The sequence below is a fragment of the Bactrocera tryoni genome, chromosome 1 (assembly GCF_016617805.1).
Source record: "Bactrocera tryoni isolate S06 chromosome 1, CSIRO_BtryS06_freeze2, whole genome shotgun sequence".
Classification (NCBI taxonomy): Eukaryota; Metazoa; Arthropoda; class Insecta; order Diptera; family Tephritidae; genus Bactrocera; species Bactrocera tryoni.
In genome coordinates this window covers 38,382,306-38,404,649 of record NC_052499.1, presented here as the reverse complement: position 1 = coordinate 38,404,649, position 22,344 = coordinate 38,382,306, and the positions used below count along the sequence as shown (strand labels likewise).

Sequence of the window (22,344 nt, the reverse complement as noted above, 5' to 3'; positions counted from 1 at the left end):
TTTTTTTTTCATACATATGTACTTCAATATTTGCGTTTTATACTCAATATACTTATGTCTTGCAATAATCCTACAATTTGAATAAAAATCAGACAACAACACACAAAAAGTATTTTTAACTTTGAAAGAATTTCTTACAACTTTGCCACTTGCACACAAATTAAGCTTTTAAATTAAATGTGCATTATTTTCTTTCATAGAAGTATGGGTGTCATGTTTGTCCCAACGAAAGTTTTTCTCATATTTGCGTTACAGTGACTTGAAAGCGATCCTATATCGCACGTAATCACTCACCTAAAACCCAAGAAGAGTAACAAAACACATCGACAATGTATAAATTGCAATTTTCATATTTCACAGCCGTACAAGCTCGTTCGTTTCATCAACATTTTTTTTTATATCTAGTCCTAGGTTGTCCTTATAAACTTGACTGGCAGCATTGTCTCTTTTCAATTCGTGAAAAGCTGTCCTTATTTTTTTTTGCGAATTGTCACATGTCCAAATGCGAAAATGCGATGACGCGGACAATTCGGTCAGTTTTTCAATCATCTTAACGTGTTACGTCTTGCCATGAAATAAAAAAAAAATATGTTCAATATAAAAAACTTCAAAACGTTTTCTAACAAAGAATCGTAAATGTTCCAAATGGACTATTACAAAACTACAAAGTATTTAAATACGTTAAGAAGAGGTGGTCTGGCCATTATAGAGGAATCACGTAACATCTAAAAGTGAAGTGAAGTGAAGTGAATTGAAGTAATTTTACATATACGTATACTATATGTATGTAACTCATACACTGACCGACATATTCGGTATAAGTCGTTCAAAGTAAAGAAATCATTATATAGTCACCTAAAATGCAAAATAACATAACATCATTTTTCACAAGTTTTCAGGAGAAGAAAAAGACGGTATAAAACAGAAAATCTTCTAATTGAAATAATGAAATTTGGTTGCAAAATGGTTATATGTACAGGATGGCAGAAAGTGTAAATTTTGTAGATATATAGTATAGGGAATCGTTATCAGAAACTCAATTTCAATTTTTTTTTAGACGATATGTAGTGGGAGTTGGATTAGTAGCGACCCCATTTTTATACTCTTGAAACCTTTTGCTACAGAGTATTATGGTTTTGTTCACCTAACGGTTGTACGCACCACCTAAAACTAAACGGGATAGATATAAGGTCATATACATATATAGTATATAAATGATCAGGATGATGAGAAAAGTTGAAATCCGGTTGGCTATCTCTCTGTCCATCCGTCCGTCCGTGCAAGCTGTGACATGAGTAAAAAATAAGATATCTCGATGAAACTTGGATGCAGATTTCTTAGTACAAGAACAAGTTCGAGTTCGTAGATGGGCGTAATCGGACCACTGCCACTCCCGCAAATCGCCATTAACCGAAAATATATAAAGTGCCATAACTAAGCACTAAATTAAGATATAAAACTGTAATTTGGTACAGAGGATCGCAGTACCAAGGGGCACCTGTGAATAAAAATTTGAAAAAGTGGGCTTGGTCCCGCCCTCTTATAAGTGTAATGTATATATCTCCTAAACCACTGAAAGTACAACAACCAACACTACAAAAAGCGCGATAAATCTATAACTAAATATGCCAGAGGCATTAAATTTTTCTTCCGAGATTGTAGGAAAGGGCTTTATAGGGATCGGCGTAAAAATTAGACGATGGGCTTGGCACAGCCCGAATAACCGATTTCGACAAAATTTAGTACGTGGCATTCTTCTTACCTTCTTATGTCACAGTGTGAAAAAGGGCTAAACCACATCTACTTCTCATACAGCACAATTTTAATATCCATCTGACTCTTTCCTTTCCAGTATATAAATGAAGAAATAATTAATATAACGGGATAAAATTTCTTTATTGTGTGCCACCTTGTGACCGAAAACTGTTCAAATCCAATAAAAACTGTTCAAGCCCCAACGTACCAAATACACTCAGTCCTTTTTTTACGCGATCTCTTTTTACGCTATTTCACTTTAACGCGGTTATTTTTGCAGCGCAAATTCCTTTTTTTACGCGAATTTCTCACTTTAACGCGATTGCTTTTTTTCGTTTTTGCTTGGTCTTAAACTTGCAGCAGAATTGGAAAATTATTTCGTAGCAAATGATAGTGATGCCGAACGTGCACGAATTTTTCAAAAAGAATTGAGTCTCTGCATGTTAAGATATAAAGAACTACATCGGAATTTATTGGGTCCAAAAAGAAGCATTCAAACCAAATTAACTGAATTTATGGTGCAAACTCAGACGGAGATGCTAAGTCAATCAGAACATCAATCCATAGTTCTTACTATTGATTCTGATACAAATTCTAGTGATATCAGTGCCGGCCATCAAAATAAGCGGCTAAGAATAATTTCCACTATGGATAATGACAGTGATTAAACAGCATTCAACGGTTTTTTCAATAAATCTACCTATTTTCTATTTTCTTCTCTTTTATATATGGTTTTTGTTTTATATTTTTTATTTTGTTATGAATGAATAAATCATAAGTCTGAAATTTGAAACTTATTGTATTGTTTTTGAATATTTTTTTGCGCATATATTTTGTTATACATTATGTTCGGAACCAATTCGTCCGTTAATATTGGAAAACTAACCATTTTTACGCGATTTTTTTTTACGCGATTAGTGGCAGAACCAAAAATCGCGTAAAAAAAGGACTGAGTGTATTTACAACCCGGTACCTAAGTTGACTTTTGATCGAAAATGTCGGTCACTGTGCGAGATATATAATTGAAATTAAGGGATAATTCTTCGCTTATAATGGCATGTCAAAAATGGGTTGAATCGGACCAATACTTCCCTTAGCCCCCATATACCTTTGTACCGCATATATTAATGAATATGTGAGTTATCTCGACGAAAATGAGAAAGCGTATTTTACTCATAACAGTGTATCTTTTTCCTAAACTAGATAAAATTGAGCAAAAACTTGTCCCTATATAAATAATACCAGGATTTTCGAACATCCGGTTGACTTTACTATATATAATTGATTTTTTAGTATGTGGTATTGAGAAAAATAGATAAAATCGGCTTGCTACTACCCACAACTCCCATATACATATTATATTTATATGTATAGTATATAATGGTTTTCGTTTTTCTAACGAATCGTGTCATCTGGCATTTACCATATACACGCGCCTTTTGAAGACCTAGTGCCATCTACGCGTCAGGTCAGGGGCTTTCAAACTCGTTCACCTAATCCTTCTCTATCTCTCTACAATATTATAACAATTAAATTGTATTAACAATCGTACACCGACTGTTTATTGAATAGAGCTTGTAAATTCCACGTTTTTTGAGTTTACCAAAAGTCAATAATTAGACGCTTGAGTGATCTACAATATGATTTAAAAATATGTAATTAAAATGGAAAAATGGTTTTGAATTTACACATGGAGGCTTTTGGACCTACCACAATTCCACAGCATTTCCCATATTTCGCTGTTTCTCAAGTCAGACATTTGTTGCAAAAGAAAACATTGAGTTGAGAAAGAGCGAACAGCGCGCACTTCAGCTGGAGAGTGAACAGCTGCCAGCTTACGAGGTTGTTTACTTGCCAAATAGCAATTTGCGCTCTGAGTTGACCATACAACAATCACCTATTGATTTTTCCCAAAGTAAAAAAGGCATCGTCGCAAGCACAGAGGTAGACTCACAAATATATCAGTCGTCAGTCGAAGTTCATTTACATTGCTTCACGAAGCAAAACCAAACATTTGTGCCAAATGCTCGTAACACTTCACAAGTAAAACTTCGAAATTTTCTCAACCAAATAAACAATTACTTTTACTGCAAAACATGCAGTAAAATGTCAAAACAATAAAAAAAAATATTGTAAAATTTAAAATGTAAAATTGTCATAAATCCATCTGTGAATAAGACGCAATAAAAGTATATTAGCGAAAAACTATGTGAATGTGTATGGAGATTAAAACTTGTGAGCTCAAAAGCTATAAAAAGTGCTTAAGAGATATGAAAATAAGCAGAATCGGTGATATAAGGGCTTAAGACTTGTTGACAACTCTTATACATATTATAAACAAGAAATTACCAAAAATCGGTGTTACGGAAATATATTATTGTCCAGGGAACCCCTATGCGGTTTCTCAAGTCAATTGCTTGCAAAATGTAATTGCCACCATACAGAATCCACTACGATGAGTTTAATGTTAGTTTGTGCTGACGAAATTAACACACAATTCAAACATAAATAGGATATGAAATAAGTAAGACACAACACCTCTTGGTCCTTGACTGTTGTTACTGCATTCTACACCCTTGTGTTTAAAAAGCTAGTTTTGTAACCAATCGCAAGTAGACTTATATATGTATATAACTGTAACATATTGCTTTATCTATATTTAAATCGCACCAGGCTTGCCCACATAATGACATTTACCATCGATAAATCACTTAACGGTTCACATGATATGTGGTTTAAATTAGGATTGCTTAAAAAAATTCTTTATAGTAAAATTGTTAGTGCCGACAACGGCTTTTCTATTTAGTTCATTGTCTATCGACAAATGTTCAAAACCGGTAATTTTTCCTCATTGTTTAAACTATGAATATAACGGACTATAATCGAAAACATTTACTACCATCAACCATCGTGAGCTTGGGCTCATACATATTATATATGTACATATATCGGACGCTAAGGTCGTATAAGCATATAAAGTATTTCCCGTTGAATAACATTGAGCTTTCTTCAACCATGAATTTTCTGTTATTTCTGTTAACTTCTATTAATATTCGTTTATCGCATCGTTCATCTACATGGGACATGTTCTCAGTTTTATTATATGTCATCCACATACTGGGTTAAATTTGCTGGACTTAGTATGTTAATCCCCTTGTAATGGTTTGTTTTACGGGTCTTTCTAGAAACATTTATTACTTCGAAAAATTTTAAATAACACATTTTGTTAATATATTTAACATCTGTACGATCTCTCCCAACTCTCAACATGAACGATACAAACAATTATTGAAATTACATGGACATTTCCATCAGAAGGTCTTTCACAGATGAAACATTGAAAATTATAAAAATTGCATTGTTTTAGCATATTCTAGGAAAGTAATCCAATTTAATATATGTGCGATTGTCATGTTCCACATTGTGGAAATGGTTGAAAACTTAGTATATTACTTTTCCTGCGCAAATGATATTTTTATTGTCTTAACAGTTTAAAAAAATCTCAAATAGGGTACACTGATGACGATAACTCGTCCTTGTTCAGTTAATAATACGGGTCAAACTGGAAATTCTCTGATGAGAAAGATTCTTTAAAGAAATTACATTTTCTGATTAATTAATATTTAATTTCCTTAGGTATGTAAAACCATTTACATACCTATGTATATACATATGTACAATATACATACATATATGTATACATATGAGCAATATTATAGCATTTTACGTCTCCTAATAACCTCCCTAATTGGAACATCAAACTAGCCAGGACTTATGCAATTTACAACTAGACATCACTGTCTAAAATAAGCAAAAAAGCATCAGATGAATCATTTTATTAGATCAGTCGTTCTGCGCTATAAAACGAGTAGACATTTATATGTATATGTACATATATATTTTTTTAAAACTGCTAATATGACCAGCTTCCGGATTTCTAAGGCAGATAATAATTATCTTTGAAGGCACTAAAACGTAAAAAACACCCACTGTTTGTTTAAAAAATGCAGATTTGCGGCTTGCGGTTGATTTGATGCAGGGCGCAGTATTACTATTATAACGGGGCATCTCGACAGGCTAAAGTTTATTGCATACTAACTGCTAAACTATTGCCATTGCCGTTGCCAAATCTGTACGTGGGCATTTGTTATCATAACATAATCATTTGCGAAAAGACGTCGGGTAGGTAGAGGTTCGAGCTGATGTAGCGCATGTTTTGAGCTCTTGAACTGTTTAAAGTTTTATATGGAAACTAAAAAAAGGAGAAATATACTTTTTTCTACAAATTTATTTCTTGTAAAAAAAGATTTTATATTTTCGCACTATTATAATTATAGCATAAATTTTATATATTAATTAAAATAATAAATTTGATATGAGCAATGATATTTTGATTTATACTTGTATATTGGCAATAGGCACGCCAATACAGTTAGTATGCAATAAAAGTTTGCCTGTCGAGATGCCCCGTAAAGCGGGTTTATCAGCTGAAAAATTAGCTGAGAAAATGCATACGTACATAGTACATACATACATAAACATAATTTGTTAGTCAATGAACGCGTGAGTTACGCCTCAATGAACCCACAAACACTAACGAGGTACGACACATCAAATAAGCCAAAATCGAGGCGACAAGTAAGCAAAATGCTGCTTGTTATTCGCTTAATTCCTTCTCGTCAAACAATCAGAGTATCATCAAGGAAGGCTGCGCCTGCATGCATATGCATGTATGTACGTGTGCCTGTTTGTTGAAACTGTGTATGTTTCCAATCAATTGCTATGATAATCAATAGCCCCAGCATGGGGAAATTAATTTTGACAGTTTTGGCGCCAACTAAATTCACTTCCACACACACAGCCCTTCATTATTAACAAGTTCAAATTAGAAACCTTGCACAAATCCTAATCACTTTATGTACCTTTACAGCCTTTCAGCTTCACTGTCTTTCCAAGTGAGAAGCAAATTCCACATTTTATGATATTTGACTACCGGCATCTGGCTGCCGCCGCCACAGATTAGTTTAGAAGTACTAGGCGTTCTCTCATATTTGTTTTTCTTCGTCTGTGTGCAAAATTAATTACGTATTACATTTACATATAATACAATTCTTATGTTGTGTATCATTTCTTTCTTCACCAGACACTACCAGCTTACCAACATTTCTGTTTCATTGTCAGCGTCGTAATATCTTGTTGATCGCTACGCTCATTGGACAAGAGTATGTAGGAATGAACACAACTACATGTTTGTATGTAGATGTACGAGCGCATATGCACTGTAAATATATGCGTATGTTTCTAAATGAATAGAATGTGTCACTTGTTGGCCAATGCGTATATAAGTGAATGTGTAAATACGAGTACATCAGTTGATACTCGGCATGAAAGTGGTTAAGACACAGCAACAAATTGCATAAATAAGTATAATAAATTTTAAGGCATTTATTGCGAAGCGAAGTTATTTGCAGAAGTAAGGTATATACGTCTAAGCGAATTACTGTGACGCATTCGGTATTATTAACGGTATTAAGTGATTATCAATTAATAACATTGCATATTTTAAGGCGAACAACATAAGGAAAGTGGTAACTGACTTGGTAGCTATTTGAGAAAGCCACAATGACTACTAAAGTTAAATGAGAAACAGTGTGTGCAGATAAGACACAGTTGTTAGTCATACATCCGCGAAGTCTTCCTTCGATATAAACAAGCATTTGTTATAAGTATTTGTATGGCGAAGTCCTACGAGTGTCTGTTGCCAGGGTTCGATAATAATATACATATACATACATATATGTATCAGTATTGTTTCGCCAAAGTGATTCTGCTCTCCTGCCTCCCTCTACTCCTAAACTAGAACTTTTCTTGTCTAGTTTGATATTTATTTCGTTGATAGAAATCGTGAACAAATTTTTACATATAAATGTTCTCAGGTGCTGATGTAGCAGTTACCATATTTCGAAAGAAAGTTACTTTTATTTATAACTAGCTGACCCCGCAGCCGTTGTCCTGCGTGAAATTATGTGTTTTGAAATGAAAAAAAGTTGAAATTATATTGTGTCGAATATGATTTATTTTCGATTTTTCTTCATTTTTTTTAACGTAGCGCAGCTTAATAAACATAATTTTTTGATTTCTGTTCTGGTGCGTAAAGATACAGAGAAGATGAGTTTCCAACTCGTCAACACGCCACATACTTATATCTGGCCGTGTGAAAAACATAACATTTCCCGATTTCCTTGTGTCCTGTTGATTGTCAACGCAAAGAAAAAATTTTCCCTGGAAATTGAATACGTTTGAACTGAAATGGCTTTCCCTTGTATTCGATAACTGCGTCATAATTATTCGGGTTCCATTACATAGTTTCGGCGCATGATGATTGCGAAACATAATAATGACAGATCCAACTTTGAGACGCAAATGATGCTGGGGCATACCAAGCCTCTCCAAAGAATTTGGAAATTCCACTGGATAATTTACGGTTTCGTCTTCCTTGTCAAGACGATCGATCGATTTATATGAGCGCAAACCGCCCGGAATTTGACTTTGAATCTTCCAGTTTAAGTCATTAACATCGGAATTTTTGGCAGCTAAAATTGCGCGTGCACTCAAGCAATTGCAGTTACGATAATTTGGCCAGTATTCGGATAAATATTCGTGATGAGTTCATCTTCCGTTGAAGTGAATTGACAAAAGGGAGGTGAAATTGATATCAAACCACTGGAAGTATCAACCGAAATTTGCCCATTTCCAATTCTTAGCGAATACAATGTAAAATGTCATCGGAAATGCCATTTTTTCGTATCCCATAATTAACGCGAATTTGAAGGCTGATATGTCGAAATGATCTTCGCGAAATGTATGCGAACTTCAGTGGCATGCGAAGTAACTATCGCATTGTCCTTCGTCTGTTTCCAGTGAATATCATGTTCCAGCAAATGCAACTGCTGGCATGCTTCTCAAAAAGTTGCACACACTGTACCATTCACAATACGCAATGACTTAAATGAAGTTGAACCGCGAGACGCACAACAGTCGGAAAACTTTCATGAATTGCAAAAGTAAATATCCCACAAAGCGCTTTATTTCAGTTCACATATCGACCCATTTGATACTGCTGATCTCATATCATTCAAGGCTAATAACCGCTATGTGGCTTTCTTTGGTGACGTACTTGCAAACGTATTTGATCGATTACACCAATCTGCAATATTCAACATTGACATGAGTTTTGAATGTGAATTAGACAAAAGTGGAGAATATGGCTCGATCCATGTGTTGTCAACTTCTATGTGTTGTTAACGTCGATATTCACGCCTCTAAAAGGTAAATGTTCTGCCATTGTCGTCTGATGAGCGACGCCGATAGAGTGAATATCCATCATTTGCCATTTCCGTTTCCGAAAGAAAAGCACATGAGTAGTGTTTCGTGCATTTATTGTCAGACATACAAACCAAAGTGGGATTGTAAGGTTCGCAAGGTCCATGAACCATATTGGTTCTCACCACTTCGTATAATTCTGGATCTGTCTCTGAATCAGGAATTTCCGCTGAAATGATTTCATCAATTTGATCTGGTGTAATCACCATCCGCATCCAAAGAAGAATGTGTGCGTGCGGCAACACGCAACAGAATACATTCAGCATCTAACAGCACCTTATATACCATAGGTTGCTTCAAGATAAAGACCGTCAAACATCGCAGTTATTGTTTAAAAAGTCGTGCTGTGATATGTTACGATCGCTAGCTGATTGACCACGATTCATAATTCCGCACGTATGTTATCGCATTTTGGGAGTACTTCTTGCCTTTCCTTGGGCTGCCATACGTTGATGCCAAAAAGAACGCCGACCAATATTAGCGCGACCTCTTCGTGGCTTCGTAACAAATTTCAATCTGTAATTGATCATTTCGTCTGAAAGACACATAAAGTTTTCACTGAATAATTTTCAATAATTTTTCCTTTGGATAGCCGGAATAAAAAGGAAAGCAACCCCAATTGGACAATTCAAATAATTTACAAATCAAAATATTGAAAAACAAAACAAACAAAAATTGAGAAAAAATGTGTATGGAAAATGTTACTCTTTGGAATTGTCCAATTTTCCGACTTCTCCTCATGAAAAGTATAAGGTATTTTGTTTCTAAACCTTTCCGAAACCACAACAAACAACCTCTGAAAATTTCATCAAGATTATTTCAGCCGTTCTCTTAGCGTTACTAACAAACAAACATTTATTCGTTTGTATGGGGAAAAGAAAAGGGCTGTTTTTAGGGGTTTTCCGGAAATTATTCTAATTTTTCTCGCCGTAAAAACCAGCTTTGAACTTCAGCGAACATTTAAGAAAAAGAATTGGTCAAATTGGTCCATATTATTGGTTATTGAGTTATGAGCGTACATACATTTTGACGATTCATTTTTATTTATATAGATGATAAGGATATTGCTTTACTCTAAGAGTTAAGTTATTAGCGCATACACAAATATTCACACAAAAGATATAGAGTGGTAACGTAAAATTTGTTTAAGTCAATCGGTAAGCTTTTCAATAAGATAAGCATAAAGAAATGCCCACTTTTATGAGATATTCGAGCACCCTTTTACAAAAAATTTTATTGTAAAATCAAAACGGCAAACCGATTTTTGAATATCTTAATTACTCAAACTGTTTCATTATAAATATTATTATTTTCGTATATTTTTTTTTCGTCTGAAAGAGCGAAGTACTTACTTGTACGAGTACTTGTTCCTTAAAAATCGTCAATAATCGTGAATAAAGTAAAGATATTAAAAGTTATATATTTTGAGTGAAATGAAGGTGAGTGAAGACTCGCAAATCTAATTTTTACGAATACTTAAGAATTAAATTTTGAATCTCACTTCAGCGTATACGATTTTTTCAAAAATACGTGCAGTGGCTTAGAGTGATCAAAGTTCATATATCCCTATTTTCTCTTATATAAGTTACTAGAACAAACAGCTGTTCGTCTCCTTCCTACAGAATAATTATTAAAAGACCGTGTTATTAAGTGAACATTTTTTATACCCTGGATATATTAAGTTTGACACGGAGTTTGTAACACCCAGAAGACATCATCACGAGATCAGTGAGTTAATTTAGCCATGTCCGCCTGTTTGTCTGTATACATATGTACGTGAATTTGTCCCTCAGTTTTAGAGATATCCATCTTTAACCACCGAATCTTCACTAGGAAATTCGTCAACGATGAAGCTGTGGTAAAGAACTCCAGTCTCAGCATAGTAGCTTAATGAGTGTTAACCGGGATCAGATTTCCTAAATTCAACCTCCAGCAAATGTCCAAAAAACTCGTTACAGACAAAAATGTCGTGAAGACCCCAAATTGGTCGAAATAACAGTATGTGCAAAGGTATCAGAGGAAGAACTGTATCATATCGTTCATAAATATTTGGGTACATGTCAACTCTATCAAGTTGGACTACCGCGCGAGGTCACAAACGACCAATTCAGTGGGTACCAAATTATTCCAAACGAAAGCAACATAGATTCCGCCAGAAATTGTTTCTACAATCGATATGTTTTTCTGTTCCGACCCCAACGCCTTTTTCCTTTCATCAAACCTCAAGATAATAATAAGAAATGTAATATAACAATCGAATATTTTTTTACCACAATATTTTCATAACCATGAAGAACTATAAATAAACAGAAATTCTTTTCCGATGAATATAGTATATAAGTATGCATAAAAAGCGTAGACAATAAGCCGCAAGGGCAATGGAGGAGCTAACTTACATTCCTATGCATAGCAAACACCAATACCAATAGCACGAAATAAAACTTATTTAAATAAATAACCAATTGTGGGTTATTATGAATAAATTATTAGCAAGCATTCGAGCGCCAAGCGCCAAGCGCCAAGCGCAAAACGCTCAACTGCGCAGACCGGCAGTTCGAATAACAAAGAAAAATACTATTAAAATAAATAATGGAAAAATGCTATAAACAAGCTGGACAAAAGTGTAAGATCTAATAACGTATATAGTCATAATTATACAAAACCACGCATATGAAATAATAAGCGTGGAAACAGTAAACAATACACATATGCAGCAGAGTGGGGTGCAGTCAGTAGCGAAACTCTTGTCTGCTTTGATCTGTTAAGTCGCTGTATATCCTATAGTATGTACAGTGAGCATCAAAATAAAGTATACAGCACACTTTAAATACTAGTATTGCGATAAGTTCTTAGTCTTACCACCCGTTGGTACCACCATCCAGGAAAGTATCGTGGGCGGCGACTCAGTCGAATCGCATGTAATCGATTGATAATTTATTCTTGCTTTTAAAAGATTAAATCAAATAGCGTCTGGATGCTGCATACAAAGACTCTGCTTATTCGATTCCATAAAAACTTGGTTCACAGTTTTACCGTGGCGGGAGCCGTTTTTGATTATTTACTCCAAAAAGTCTACAGTTCGAATAATAAGTTTAACTACGACACAAAGCTTCCTCCAGAAAAGGTACTGCAAGTCCTAACTTCAAGTGCTCCTCATATAGGGAGGAACTACCAACAACATCTAGAATAAAAATTAGTACCATAACAATGAGATAATCATGCAATGCTTGATGTATTTGAATTAAAATTCCCAGAAAAGCGTATGAAATGGTTATCTACAAACTACATTTCAAACAAATATAAAATGTTATTTGGTATGGAGATGGAAGAATTAGGAGTAACAAGAGATCAAATGGAGTCGGTAAATCCGTATTTATTGAGAATACAAAAAAAGGCAGACAAAGTTTGCTACGAGGGATGGATCTATTTTCGAGACGTTAATGATCACAAACAAAAAACTAACACGGTTATCAAATCACCCCCACCAATCACCAGACCTAAATCCTAACCGCCATTGCTCTTTGTAATAGACTTTGCTGCAAGGGGGGCAAAAAATATCTCCTTACATAATAAAGTTAGTGATATCGAAAAATCAATGAAATAAGAGCAATTTATCAGGCGAAAAAAAACCAACAAAATATTGAGCATTAATAAACAATTATTTATTTATTATACAGGTACATTAAGTTTACCAATATACTACTGTGATCAAATCGAAAGATGAATTTTGTCCATTTCATCTCCTTCAAAGTAATCCCCTCCCGCTGCAATACACTTATGCCAAAGAATTTTCCAGTCATCATAGCACTTGGAAAAATCCTCCGTCGATTCAGCTTTTATATCCTCAATTGAGTCAAAACGGTGTCCTCGAAGTGGGCTTGTGTATTTGCTGAATAGCCAGAATTTACACGAAGGTAAATCAGGCGAATTCGGTAGTTACGGCACGATATTAGTTGAAAATGTAGCGAAATATCCAGTGGCGTAGCTACAACTTCGGGCGCCCGGGGACAAGGTTGTTCTGCCGCCCCCTTTATCTACCTACCTACAAGTTTCATAAGGTGGTTCGAACAAAAGTGAATTTTTACAAATAAAATTTAGGAACTAGAAGCCACGCAAATTCTGAAGTTCCAAAATTCTCACAATACGGTTTTTGAGGAAATTGATAGTAAATTTACAAGACATCTTATTAAAATCCACAGAAAAAACCCATTTCCGCCCTATATCTTGCACACTTTTGACACAATTTGCAAGAATTTTTGCCCGAATTGGAGTTTTTAAATACCATTTTTGAACATTTGGAGAAATAAAAGTATTTGTTACATTCAAAGCAAAGGGTAACTGTGAGAGTGACACGTTAAATTATAATAAATTTTGTAAAAAAATTTGTTGACGTATTTTTCTGATTATTAAAAACCAACAAAGGTCGTTTTGCCGCCCCCAAGACGTTGAGCCCGGGGCGACGGCCCCCTTCGCCCCCCTCTAGCTACGCCACTGGAAATATCGGACCCCAATAGTGTTTAGCTGTAATAAAAATTGATCGATACAAACTCAGTCACTGTGTGGAAATGTTTTTATTAGACAAGATATCTTCACGAAATTTAACACGGCTTGCTGAACAAAAATAAGTAATTTTTTCTCACAATCGCTTTTTAAAGTATTGCAACAAAGCAGAGATGAATACAAATAGTCGTGTACACTTCATTTTGACGCTCACAGTTTGTTTGCCCATATTTACGTACTCGTATAAACGCTAACAACGGATAGCTAAATCAAAACAGACAAATAACAATAAAGTTTAGAGCAAAAAAAGAACAAATACAACAATAATCTATAGTTCTCGCATTATCAGCAGCGACTGACGTGACCACTGCTTGCATCAAAACGCGCCAAAACTGCAATATTCAAAACAACAACAAAATGACAACGCTCGCACAAAGTAGTATCGCTGATCTTATAAATTGCGAGATCTATAAACACACGTGCATGCACTTACATTCAATAAAAAGACTACAAAGCATTATACGTATGTTCGTAGATATGTATGAGCGCAAAAAGAGAACTGGTAGCTAAATAGCTCGGAAACAGTGTAGCCAAGTATTTAGAACCAGTCATAGTCTACGTTGAGTCGGTCCACAGTCAGTTTTCCACCGTCCAACACAGAACAAAACAATGCAGAACACTTGGACCGCGTAAGTTTCGAACATCTGAGCATCGCTGCTGATCCACAATTCACGCTGGAGTGCAATTTTTTGCATTTTCACTCAAATCTGCATACATATGTATGTATGTACATATAGTAACTGCACGCTTACATAGTATGTGCAGATATATAGAGGCCTATGTATTATACATAAGCATAATGAAAGCAGTGTTTCTGAAGGAGGTGAACTTAGCCTACATTTTTGTGACATTTGGCCGCGCATTACCTCGATCTAATCAGCTCCCGCTGGTACCCAATGTGCATAGTTTTAAAAAGAATAAGAAGTGAATACATTTGATCTTGAGATATAATTAATTAATTCTGATTTGTTTTTGTCGTCAGAGGACTTTGCGAGCATTTTTCATGAGTGAAAAAAATTTGTTAAGGCGCGTGGTTGTTGTGGGTGCAGCGCTGGTGGCGGCTGGAGCTGGCACGCTACATACACGCGCCCAGGCAAACTATGGTGGAGACAGACGGTATGAGTTAACAATTTTACAACTAATGACACTATAATTAGCGTGTAATCAAATGACATGAAAGCTGATTGCAGCGTTTACTTCCAAGTGATAAGAAAGTAAACTGTGAGAAAAGTTTCGGCATAATATTATATGTACATATGTATATGCTACATTTAAGACCATAGGTCCAACAAAGTGTTGAAGCCTAAAAGTAAAATAAAGCTGAAAGGAAGTGCAAAAAAGTCAAAGTCCGATAAATATTACTATCCACATTGAATGAAGTAACTAATAATTTTGTCAACCTGTGTCTTTTCTAGCTGTTGGAAGTGCGACCAACCACGGCACGACAATTAGATTTTAGCTTCCGAATAATATCAAAAAAATCTTTTGTATAAGATCAAAACCTATACATTAAATAAGAGGAAAAATTCTCTAATCAGCTGACAAAGTTGCAATCGCAAAGTACATGCATACAGACTATGTACATACATACATATATGTATATACAGTTGCGTGCAACTAATTAACAATGATATTAGTTCAAACAATAGTAGGTTTCTTTTATCTGCGATTTAAAATTTGAAACTTTGCCTTACTTACAAGTTCCTAAAAAATATACTTATATCCACAATTCGCATCTCGAAGAAAACCAGTCCTATTGAAACTTGAGTTTTTAATAACTTAAAGAAAACTCGCCCTACACCCCATATAACAGGCCTGAAGGTACCTTTCTGGCTTGTTTTTTTTAGTTCATACTTGTTAACATGGCAAAGCTTCACAAATGTTTGTTGTTTTTGTAGCGGGACAATTCTGCCGAATATAGTTCTTCACCGAATAAAAAATTCGGGTCCGTTCCAATTATATGGACCCGACTGACGTGGAAACGGCTTTCTAGCCATTTCGTATACATCGTCGACGTTTTACTTACTTTTTTCAGATGAGAACAAAGGTTATTAGAAAGTCTAAAATAATTATTAAATTATCCGGAACTACAGTTACTAACGATTTGTATCGTTATCTTACTGGTACTACATATGTATGTATACTCGTGAAGTATATGTAAATAAATTGGCCAATTTGGCCACCAATTTTTAATAAAGGCGAGATACCAGATAATAAGATTGTACCCCAAAGCATTATATTGCAGCCACTAAGCTTCAGTGTTTGGGTAGTGTATCTAGGATCCAGCTCTTTTCAATATTTGGGCTTAACATAACTTTGTATCATGAGAAAACTGTTTTTTTAGGCGGTATTTTAAATGATATCCAAACGATTTTGTGTATTTCGATCAGTAAACAGTGGCTTCTTCCTCGAGACCCTTCCAACTAGTCATTTCTCATTCAAACACATAGTACACATATAAGGGCATTATATAGGGTATGCCGCTTCTAAAAAATTGTAATTATGTATACTTTCCTGTGGAATGGAAACCGAAAACTACCCATGAAATGCAATAAAAATCTCAAAACTTATTTCTATCCATAGTGTTACCATGTCAAATGTTACAAAATATGTACATTTTGTCAGCGCTCTCCCGAATCAAACAGTTTCAGTTATCCATGGTTATATTGCTACAGTGCATTAGACTCTATCGTTGTCGCAATTACCAGCGCTTTTTCGATTTCACCGTTTGATTAACCAGCTCATATGAACAGACTAAACAGTTTTCAAGAGATATACTTTAATGTGAAAGAAACTATGAGGAACAACTTTTATCCCCTCCGTATTTTACAAAGAGTTGCGAATTATTTACGGCCTTTCGTTGTTAATTAGTTGCACGCAACTGTACTCGTATATATGAAGGTATGTATGTAAGTAAAAGCGCGGAAATAAAAAATAATCTTATTGGACGGACGCCAAATGAAAGCCGGCAAGCGGCACGTATTGACCAAAATTTCGTCGAAAAGGAAAAAGGAAATGCTTCCGACGTTGGAAAAGGTCATAAGCTCTAAATATTACTGCAACTGATAAAATGTCTTAGCCAAAGTTCAGATTCTTCTAATTCAAATTAAAATTTTTAAACGGTACATTATATTTTGGTTCATTTGGTACCATCGTTACATCTTAAAACAAATATATTTATTATATAAATAGCACACACATCTTACATTTGCGAGAATGCGGCATTTCTTGTTAGAAAGAATTAGGACGGTCATTTAGGGGCATGCTTTAACATTATTCAGCGACATAAGTATGTATATGCTATAGTGATGAGATATCAGCGGTTCCAACAAATGAGCAACTTCTGGGAGAGAAAAGGATCTGTCCAAAATTTCACAGCGTTATCTCAAAAATTGATCAAAAACTTAATATACGCCGTTCAGGGTATGAAATATTATATAATGAATATCCTGAAACGGCCAAATAGTTTAAAATGCTCTTAACGTTAGGCGTCTGAATAAAACTGTTAACAAAATTGTTACACATGTAATGGCATTAGAATGAGGTAATAGCAAATGTATTTAAAACAACATAAACGCTTATCTGTAAATGGAATTACAACAAGTAAGGAAGGGCTAAGTTCGGGTGTCACCGAACATTTTATACTCTCGCATGATAAAGTGATAATCGAGATTTCATTATCCGTCATTTACATATTTTTCAAATACCATATTTGTGTAAAGTTTTATTCCGCTATCATCATTGCTTCCTAATGTATATATATATTATATAGAGAAGGCATCAGGAGGAATTCAAAATAGCGTTATATTGGAAGAAGGCGTGGTTGTGAACCGATTTCACCCATATTTCGTATATGTCATCATAATCGGTTGAGTAGTTCCTGAGATATGGTTTTTGGTCCATAAGTGGGCGACGCCACGCCCATTTTCAATTTTTAAAAAAAGCCTGTGTGCAGCTTTCTTCTGCCACTTCTTCCGTAAAATTTAGTGTTTCTGATGTTTTTTGTTAGTCGGTTAACGCACTATTAGTGATTTTCAACATAACCTTTGTATGGGAGGTGGGCGTGGTTATTATCCGATTTCTTCCATTTTTGAACTGTATATGGAAATGCCTGAAGGAAACGACTCTATAGAGTTTGGTTGCCATAGCTATAGTAGTTTCCGAGATATGTACAAAAAACTTAGTAGGGGGCGGGGCCACGCCCACTTTTCCAAAAAAATTACGTCCAAATATGCCCCTCCCTAAAGCGATCCTTTGTGCCAAATTTCACTTTAATATCTTTATTTATGGCTTAGTTATGACACTTTATAGGTTTTAGGTTTTCGCCATTTTGTGGGCGTGGCAGTAGGCCGATTTGGCCCATCTTCGAACTTAACCTTCTTATGGAGCCAAGAAATACGTGTACCAAGTTTCATCATGATATCTCAATTTTTACTCAAGTTACAGCTTACACGGACGGACGGACGGACAGACAGACATCCGGATTTCAACTCTCCTCGTCACCCTGATCACTTTGGTATATATAACCCTATAACTGACTCTTTTAGTTTTAGGACTTACAAACAACCGTTATGTGAACAAAACTATAATACTCTCCTTATAAAAAGTTGTTCAACGTCTAGCAATGATGTTTACATAAAATAATTATTATATTATATGCATATTTAATAATATGACTTTTCTTATCTTTTGCATTTACAGTTTCAAGTCAGTGTGCCCGGGGGCAAAGGCAAAACAACTAAATATGAAGACGAACCAACTGGTGATCATACGGCATGGTGAGAGTGAGTGGAATAAGCTAAATCTCTTTTGCGGCTGGCATGATGCCGACTTGAGCGAACAAGGTAACTAAAATACAGCAAAGCAAATACACATACATATGCATGGATATTATCTTATGAACTCTACCTTTTTCATTCTCATTATATTGCAATTAATTAAATATTTCTTTTAGAAGTGTATTTATGTACTTCATCTCTGTGTTTGTTGTTTGCTCATATTTGCAAAGTGTATACGGTCTGTTTGATGGTTTTATTGAAGAGAATACATTCGTAGGCAGAAATTAGCTTTTTTTCTTCTTTTTACATACTATGTTGGAAGCTTTTCCACTTGTGAACATGCTGCATAATCATTGTTGACCTTGAGAGAAGCATGGCTTTTCTAAGTGCACCGCTACTACTTGTAATGGCTGCCCTAATGCTATGTTTATAATAACAGCAAAGCTGAAATTGACTGATTTTTATCTGTTTCTTTATCTGGAATTGCAGCCCAAATAATTTTGTCGATTTGGTTAGAAAGTAGCTTCTAGCCTGTATTTCTGCCAAAATAATTCCTCTCGCCTGTGAATATTCTTGTGTTTCTCTCTCCCTAAAATCTCCGTATTTCCCCCCACCGTGAATCCGCCCCTGTAAGTTCGTTAGTAACCTAAAATAGTCGACGACAGTGTATCCTAGAGGCAATTGATTCCAACCTTCATTTAGATATTTCCCCCAACCTGGGTTATATGCAGAGACAATGGTTATTGGCACAGAAACAGATCCACATATACATAGTATAGTTATTCTAAACTAGAGCTGAGGAGGTGAGGTTTGTACTCCATAATTGTTCATACTACTTTGAAATGAAACTTAAATACTGTTAGGAATAAAATATGAAAAAATTGAATGAAGTGTTTGCTTATGTTAATTTCACAAACCTGGCATAAAACAACTAATTCCTGTCATATATCAATTTTAAAAGTTTCTAGATAACGCTATTGTAAGGTTGCAGTTGCATTGATTCGTTCGATAGTTGCCAGATGTCGCCCGATTTTGTTCGATCCGTCGTTGCCCGACTTGAAAAATAACGTTTCGAATAAAACGCTTTTAACACCGTTCGTGCTGTACACCTAGAGAAATGACAACAGTTGTATTATTCCTATTACTATTTTTTGCTCTGGATATAGCTTACTGACCGAACGCTTCAACACTACTGCAGATTGAAAATTAATTTTTTTACTGCGACCAATTGAATAACGTTTTTAGGGCACTAAGTGTACTTTAAGCCAAATTATCGATTTTTTCAAAACCGGCTTAACATTATTTCAAAACTAAAGAATTTCCTTTCTCTTCTACTCTGCCGTAGGTGCCAAGGACGCAATTAACACATCTGCTGTAGCCCTACGTGAAAGCAACTTAAAATTTGACATTGCATACTCGTCGGCGTTAATACGCGCGCGGCAATCTCTCAGTATCATTTTAAAAGAATTGAATCTCTGTGATTTGGAAGTCGTTAGTGATTGGCATTTGAACGAGCGACACTATGGCAATCTGACAGGTTACAACAAACGCGATATGGCCGACAAATATGGGGAGGAACAAGTAAGTTCAAGATCGAAAAGTAGAAATTAGTCTTTCAAAATATTTCTCGAATCTCAATGTTTTTAACAATATACGATGAAAATAGTACCAAATAAAACCTGAGCCTGTTATTGTGTTTCCTTTTTCCACTCATTGGTCTTAAAACATTGGGTGGTGCATTTGTACGAGTACACTTGGTAACTGAATTAAAATCTATTAGTTTTGACACTGACCATGAAATTTCAATAGTTTAGGTCGTAATTGGTGGAAAAACGTTAACTTTGGTTAAATACCCTGCACAATGGTAATACATGCGATAGTGGTCCGTGCGACTTCTTACATCTACTGCTGGAGAAAATAATGCCAGCTGCAGAGTTTAATCGAGCAGGTACAATCTTCTATAACAATGTACAGCTGCTAACGTACGCCTATGATATTGATTCATTGCCTCAAAATCCGCGCCGTTAGTTTTAACGTCACTGTTGACAGACATAACTTTGAAGCGATAGATAATTTCGTCTATCTTGGAACCAGTACTAACACCAACAACATGGATGAAAACGCTCCAGTTCTGAAATTATTCGGCGTAGTACCCGCCGGGAGAAGCAGAGGAAGACCTACAGGAGGAGAAGGACCTGGCTGCACTTGGTATCTCAAATTGCCGCCAAATTGCGACTGGCGCGTTGTTGTTAACTCGGTTACGCCATTAAAGAAGAAGGTCCAATCTCAATATTTGTTCAGATATTTTGGTATTGCTTTGGATAATAAAAAAATGCGATATTTCTTGTACATGTTTTGCCAATCAAAATTTTCGTTACGAGAACTTGATTCTCATCGTTCCATTTGCATACCAACTATATGCTATAATGATACTTGCGCAGTAAGCCATGTCAAGTTTTTTGAAGTTATTTCGTCGAATAGAAAAATGTTCTATATCGACGATTCCAACAAATGAAAAGCTTCTTGAGAAGAAAACGATGTGTGCAAAAATTCAGATCGATATTCTAAAAGCTGAGGAACCGCCGATATTGAATCACAACCATGGAACCAAGTGCTTTTATGGAAAACTTTTATCTTCACGAAACTTGGACGAGTTATTGTCATAGATAAAGAAATTCCTGAGATCGGATCACTGTACCATATAACTGCCGTACAAACTGATCGATCAAAATCAAGTTCGTGTAAGGAAGGGTACATAGATTCAGTGCAGCCAACGTTAACGTTTTTTTGTATTTATTTAATTAACTCTATAATTGTACGAATGAATTTCAAGAATTAACAATGCGAACTAATTGCTTATAGGTGCAATCGTGGCGGCGTAAATACGATGTTCTTCCACCACCTATCACAGCAGACAATCCGTACTATTATTCCATACGTAATAATCCGAGTTTCAAAGATATACCAGCGGCGGAATTCCCAGACACCGAGTCATTGAAGGTCCTAATGCAACGCGTCATACCGTACTTTGAGAATGTCATATTTAAGCAGGTGCTAGGAGGCAGGCGAGTTCTCATCATAGCACATGGCACTGTGGCACGTGCCCTGATCAAACACATCGATAGTAAGTGCGACTATTATTGTATTTTTTTATAAGGACATCACTCAATGTTTTATATATGAATATGCACATGTATTTGTTTTTGACTTATCAGATCGTACGTATGTTTATGTACTTGTATAATTGCAGAAGTGTCAGATGAGAATATTTCTACTGTGAATGTACCGAATAGCATACCCTGCGTATTTGAATTTAATATGGAAACAGGGGAAAAAGTCGGAAAAACTACATTCTTAGCAGATGAAAACTTCTTGAACGAACAGATACAAAAGACCGCTTCGATTGGGGAGTCCAACAAATGAAAATGTACTTAATTGTTCAAAGCTAAAAACTTCTTGAACTCAAATAAATGTGTGTATGTATTTTATGGAAAAACTGCGAAAAGAGACTATTTAAGTTAATGTTAAATTATTTGTAATATAATCGTAACCGTTTGTATATCTACCTACAACAATACATGTATAATTTGACTTTTATTGTATAATTTGTAAATTTAAGTGATTTGTGAACGCACAATAAATATTATCTTATCTTTTATACAAAATATAAAAATGTACTTTAATTATTTGATTTTAAACTACAAACTACTAAATGAAATAAAATTTCACGAGTATACGAAAATATAGATAGAACTTAGCTATTCCTTACTTGTCTCGTCATCCTGATCTATATACAAGTATATATATCTCGATTAGTTTTGGGTGATACAAACAATTGTTAAGTGAACAACGTTATTATATTCTGTAG

The 22,344-nt window shown here is 35.1% G+C and overlaps 1 protein-coding gene across 10 annotated transcripts; it reads left to right on the top strand.

Annotated features, from left to right (window-relative positions):
- Positions 1-629: 629 nt before the first annotated feature.
- LOC120771064 (2,3-bisphosphoglycerate-dependent phosphoglycerate mutase) lies at positions 630-22,138 on the top strand. Of its 10 annotated transcripts, XM_040098882.1 has the most exons (6): positions 3,805-3,990; positions 6,899-6,977; positions 18,400-18,542; positions 19,822-20,057; positions 21,339-21,600; positions 21,727-22,138. In XM_040098882.1, the coding sequence occupies exons 1-6, from the start codon at positions 3,969-3,971 to the stop codon at positions 21,897-21,899; spliced, it is 915 nt and encodes a 304-aa protein (XP_039954816.1). In that variant the 5' UTR covers positions 3,805-3,968; the 3' UTR covers positions 21,900-22,138. The 10 variants fall into 10 exon arrangements, with proteins under 10 accessions (XP_039954868.1, XP_039954842.1, XP_039954816.1 ...); XM_040098934.1 differs by lacking the exons at positions 3,805-3,990; positions 6,899-6,977 and adding an exon at positions 630-736 and having other exon boundaries at positions 21,727-22,136; XM_040098908.1 differs by lacking the exons at positions 3,805-3,990; positions 6,899-6,977 and adding an exon at positions 3,764-3,798 and having other exon boundaries at positions 21,727-22,137.
- Positions 22,139-22,344: the final 206 nt, after the last annotated feature.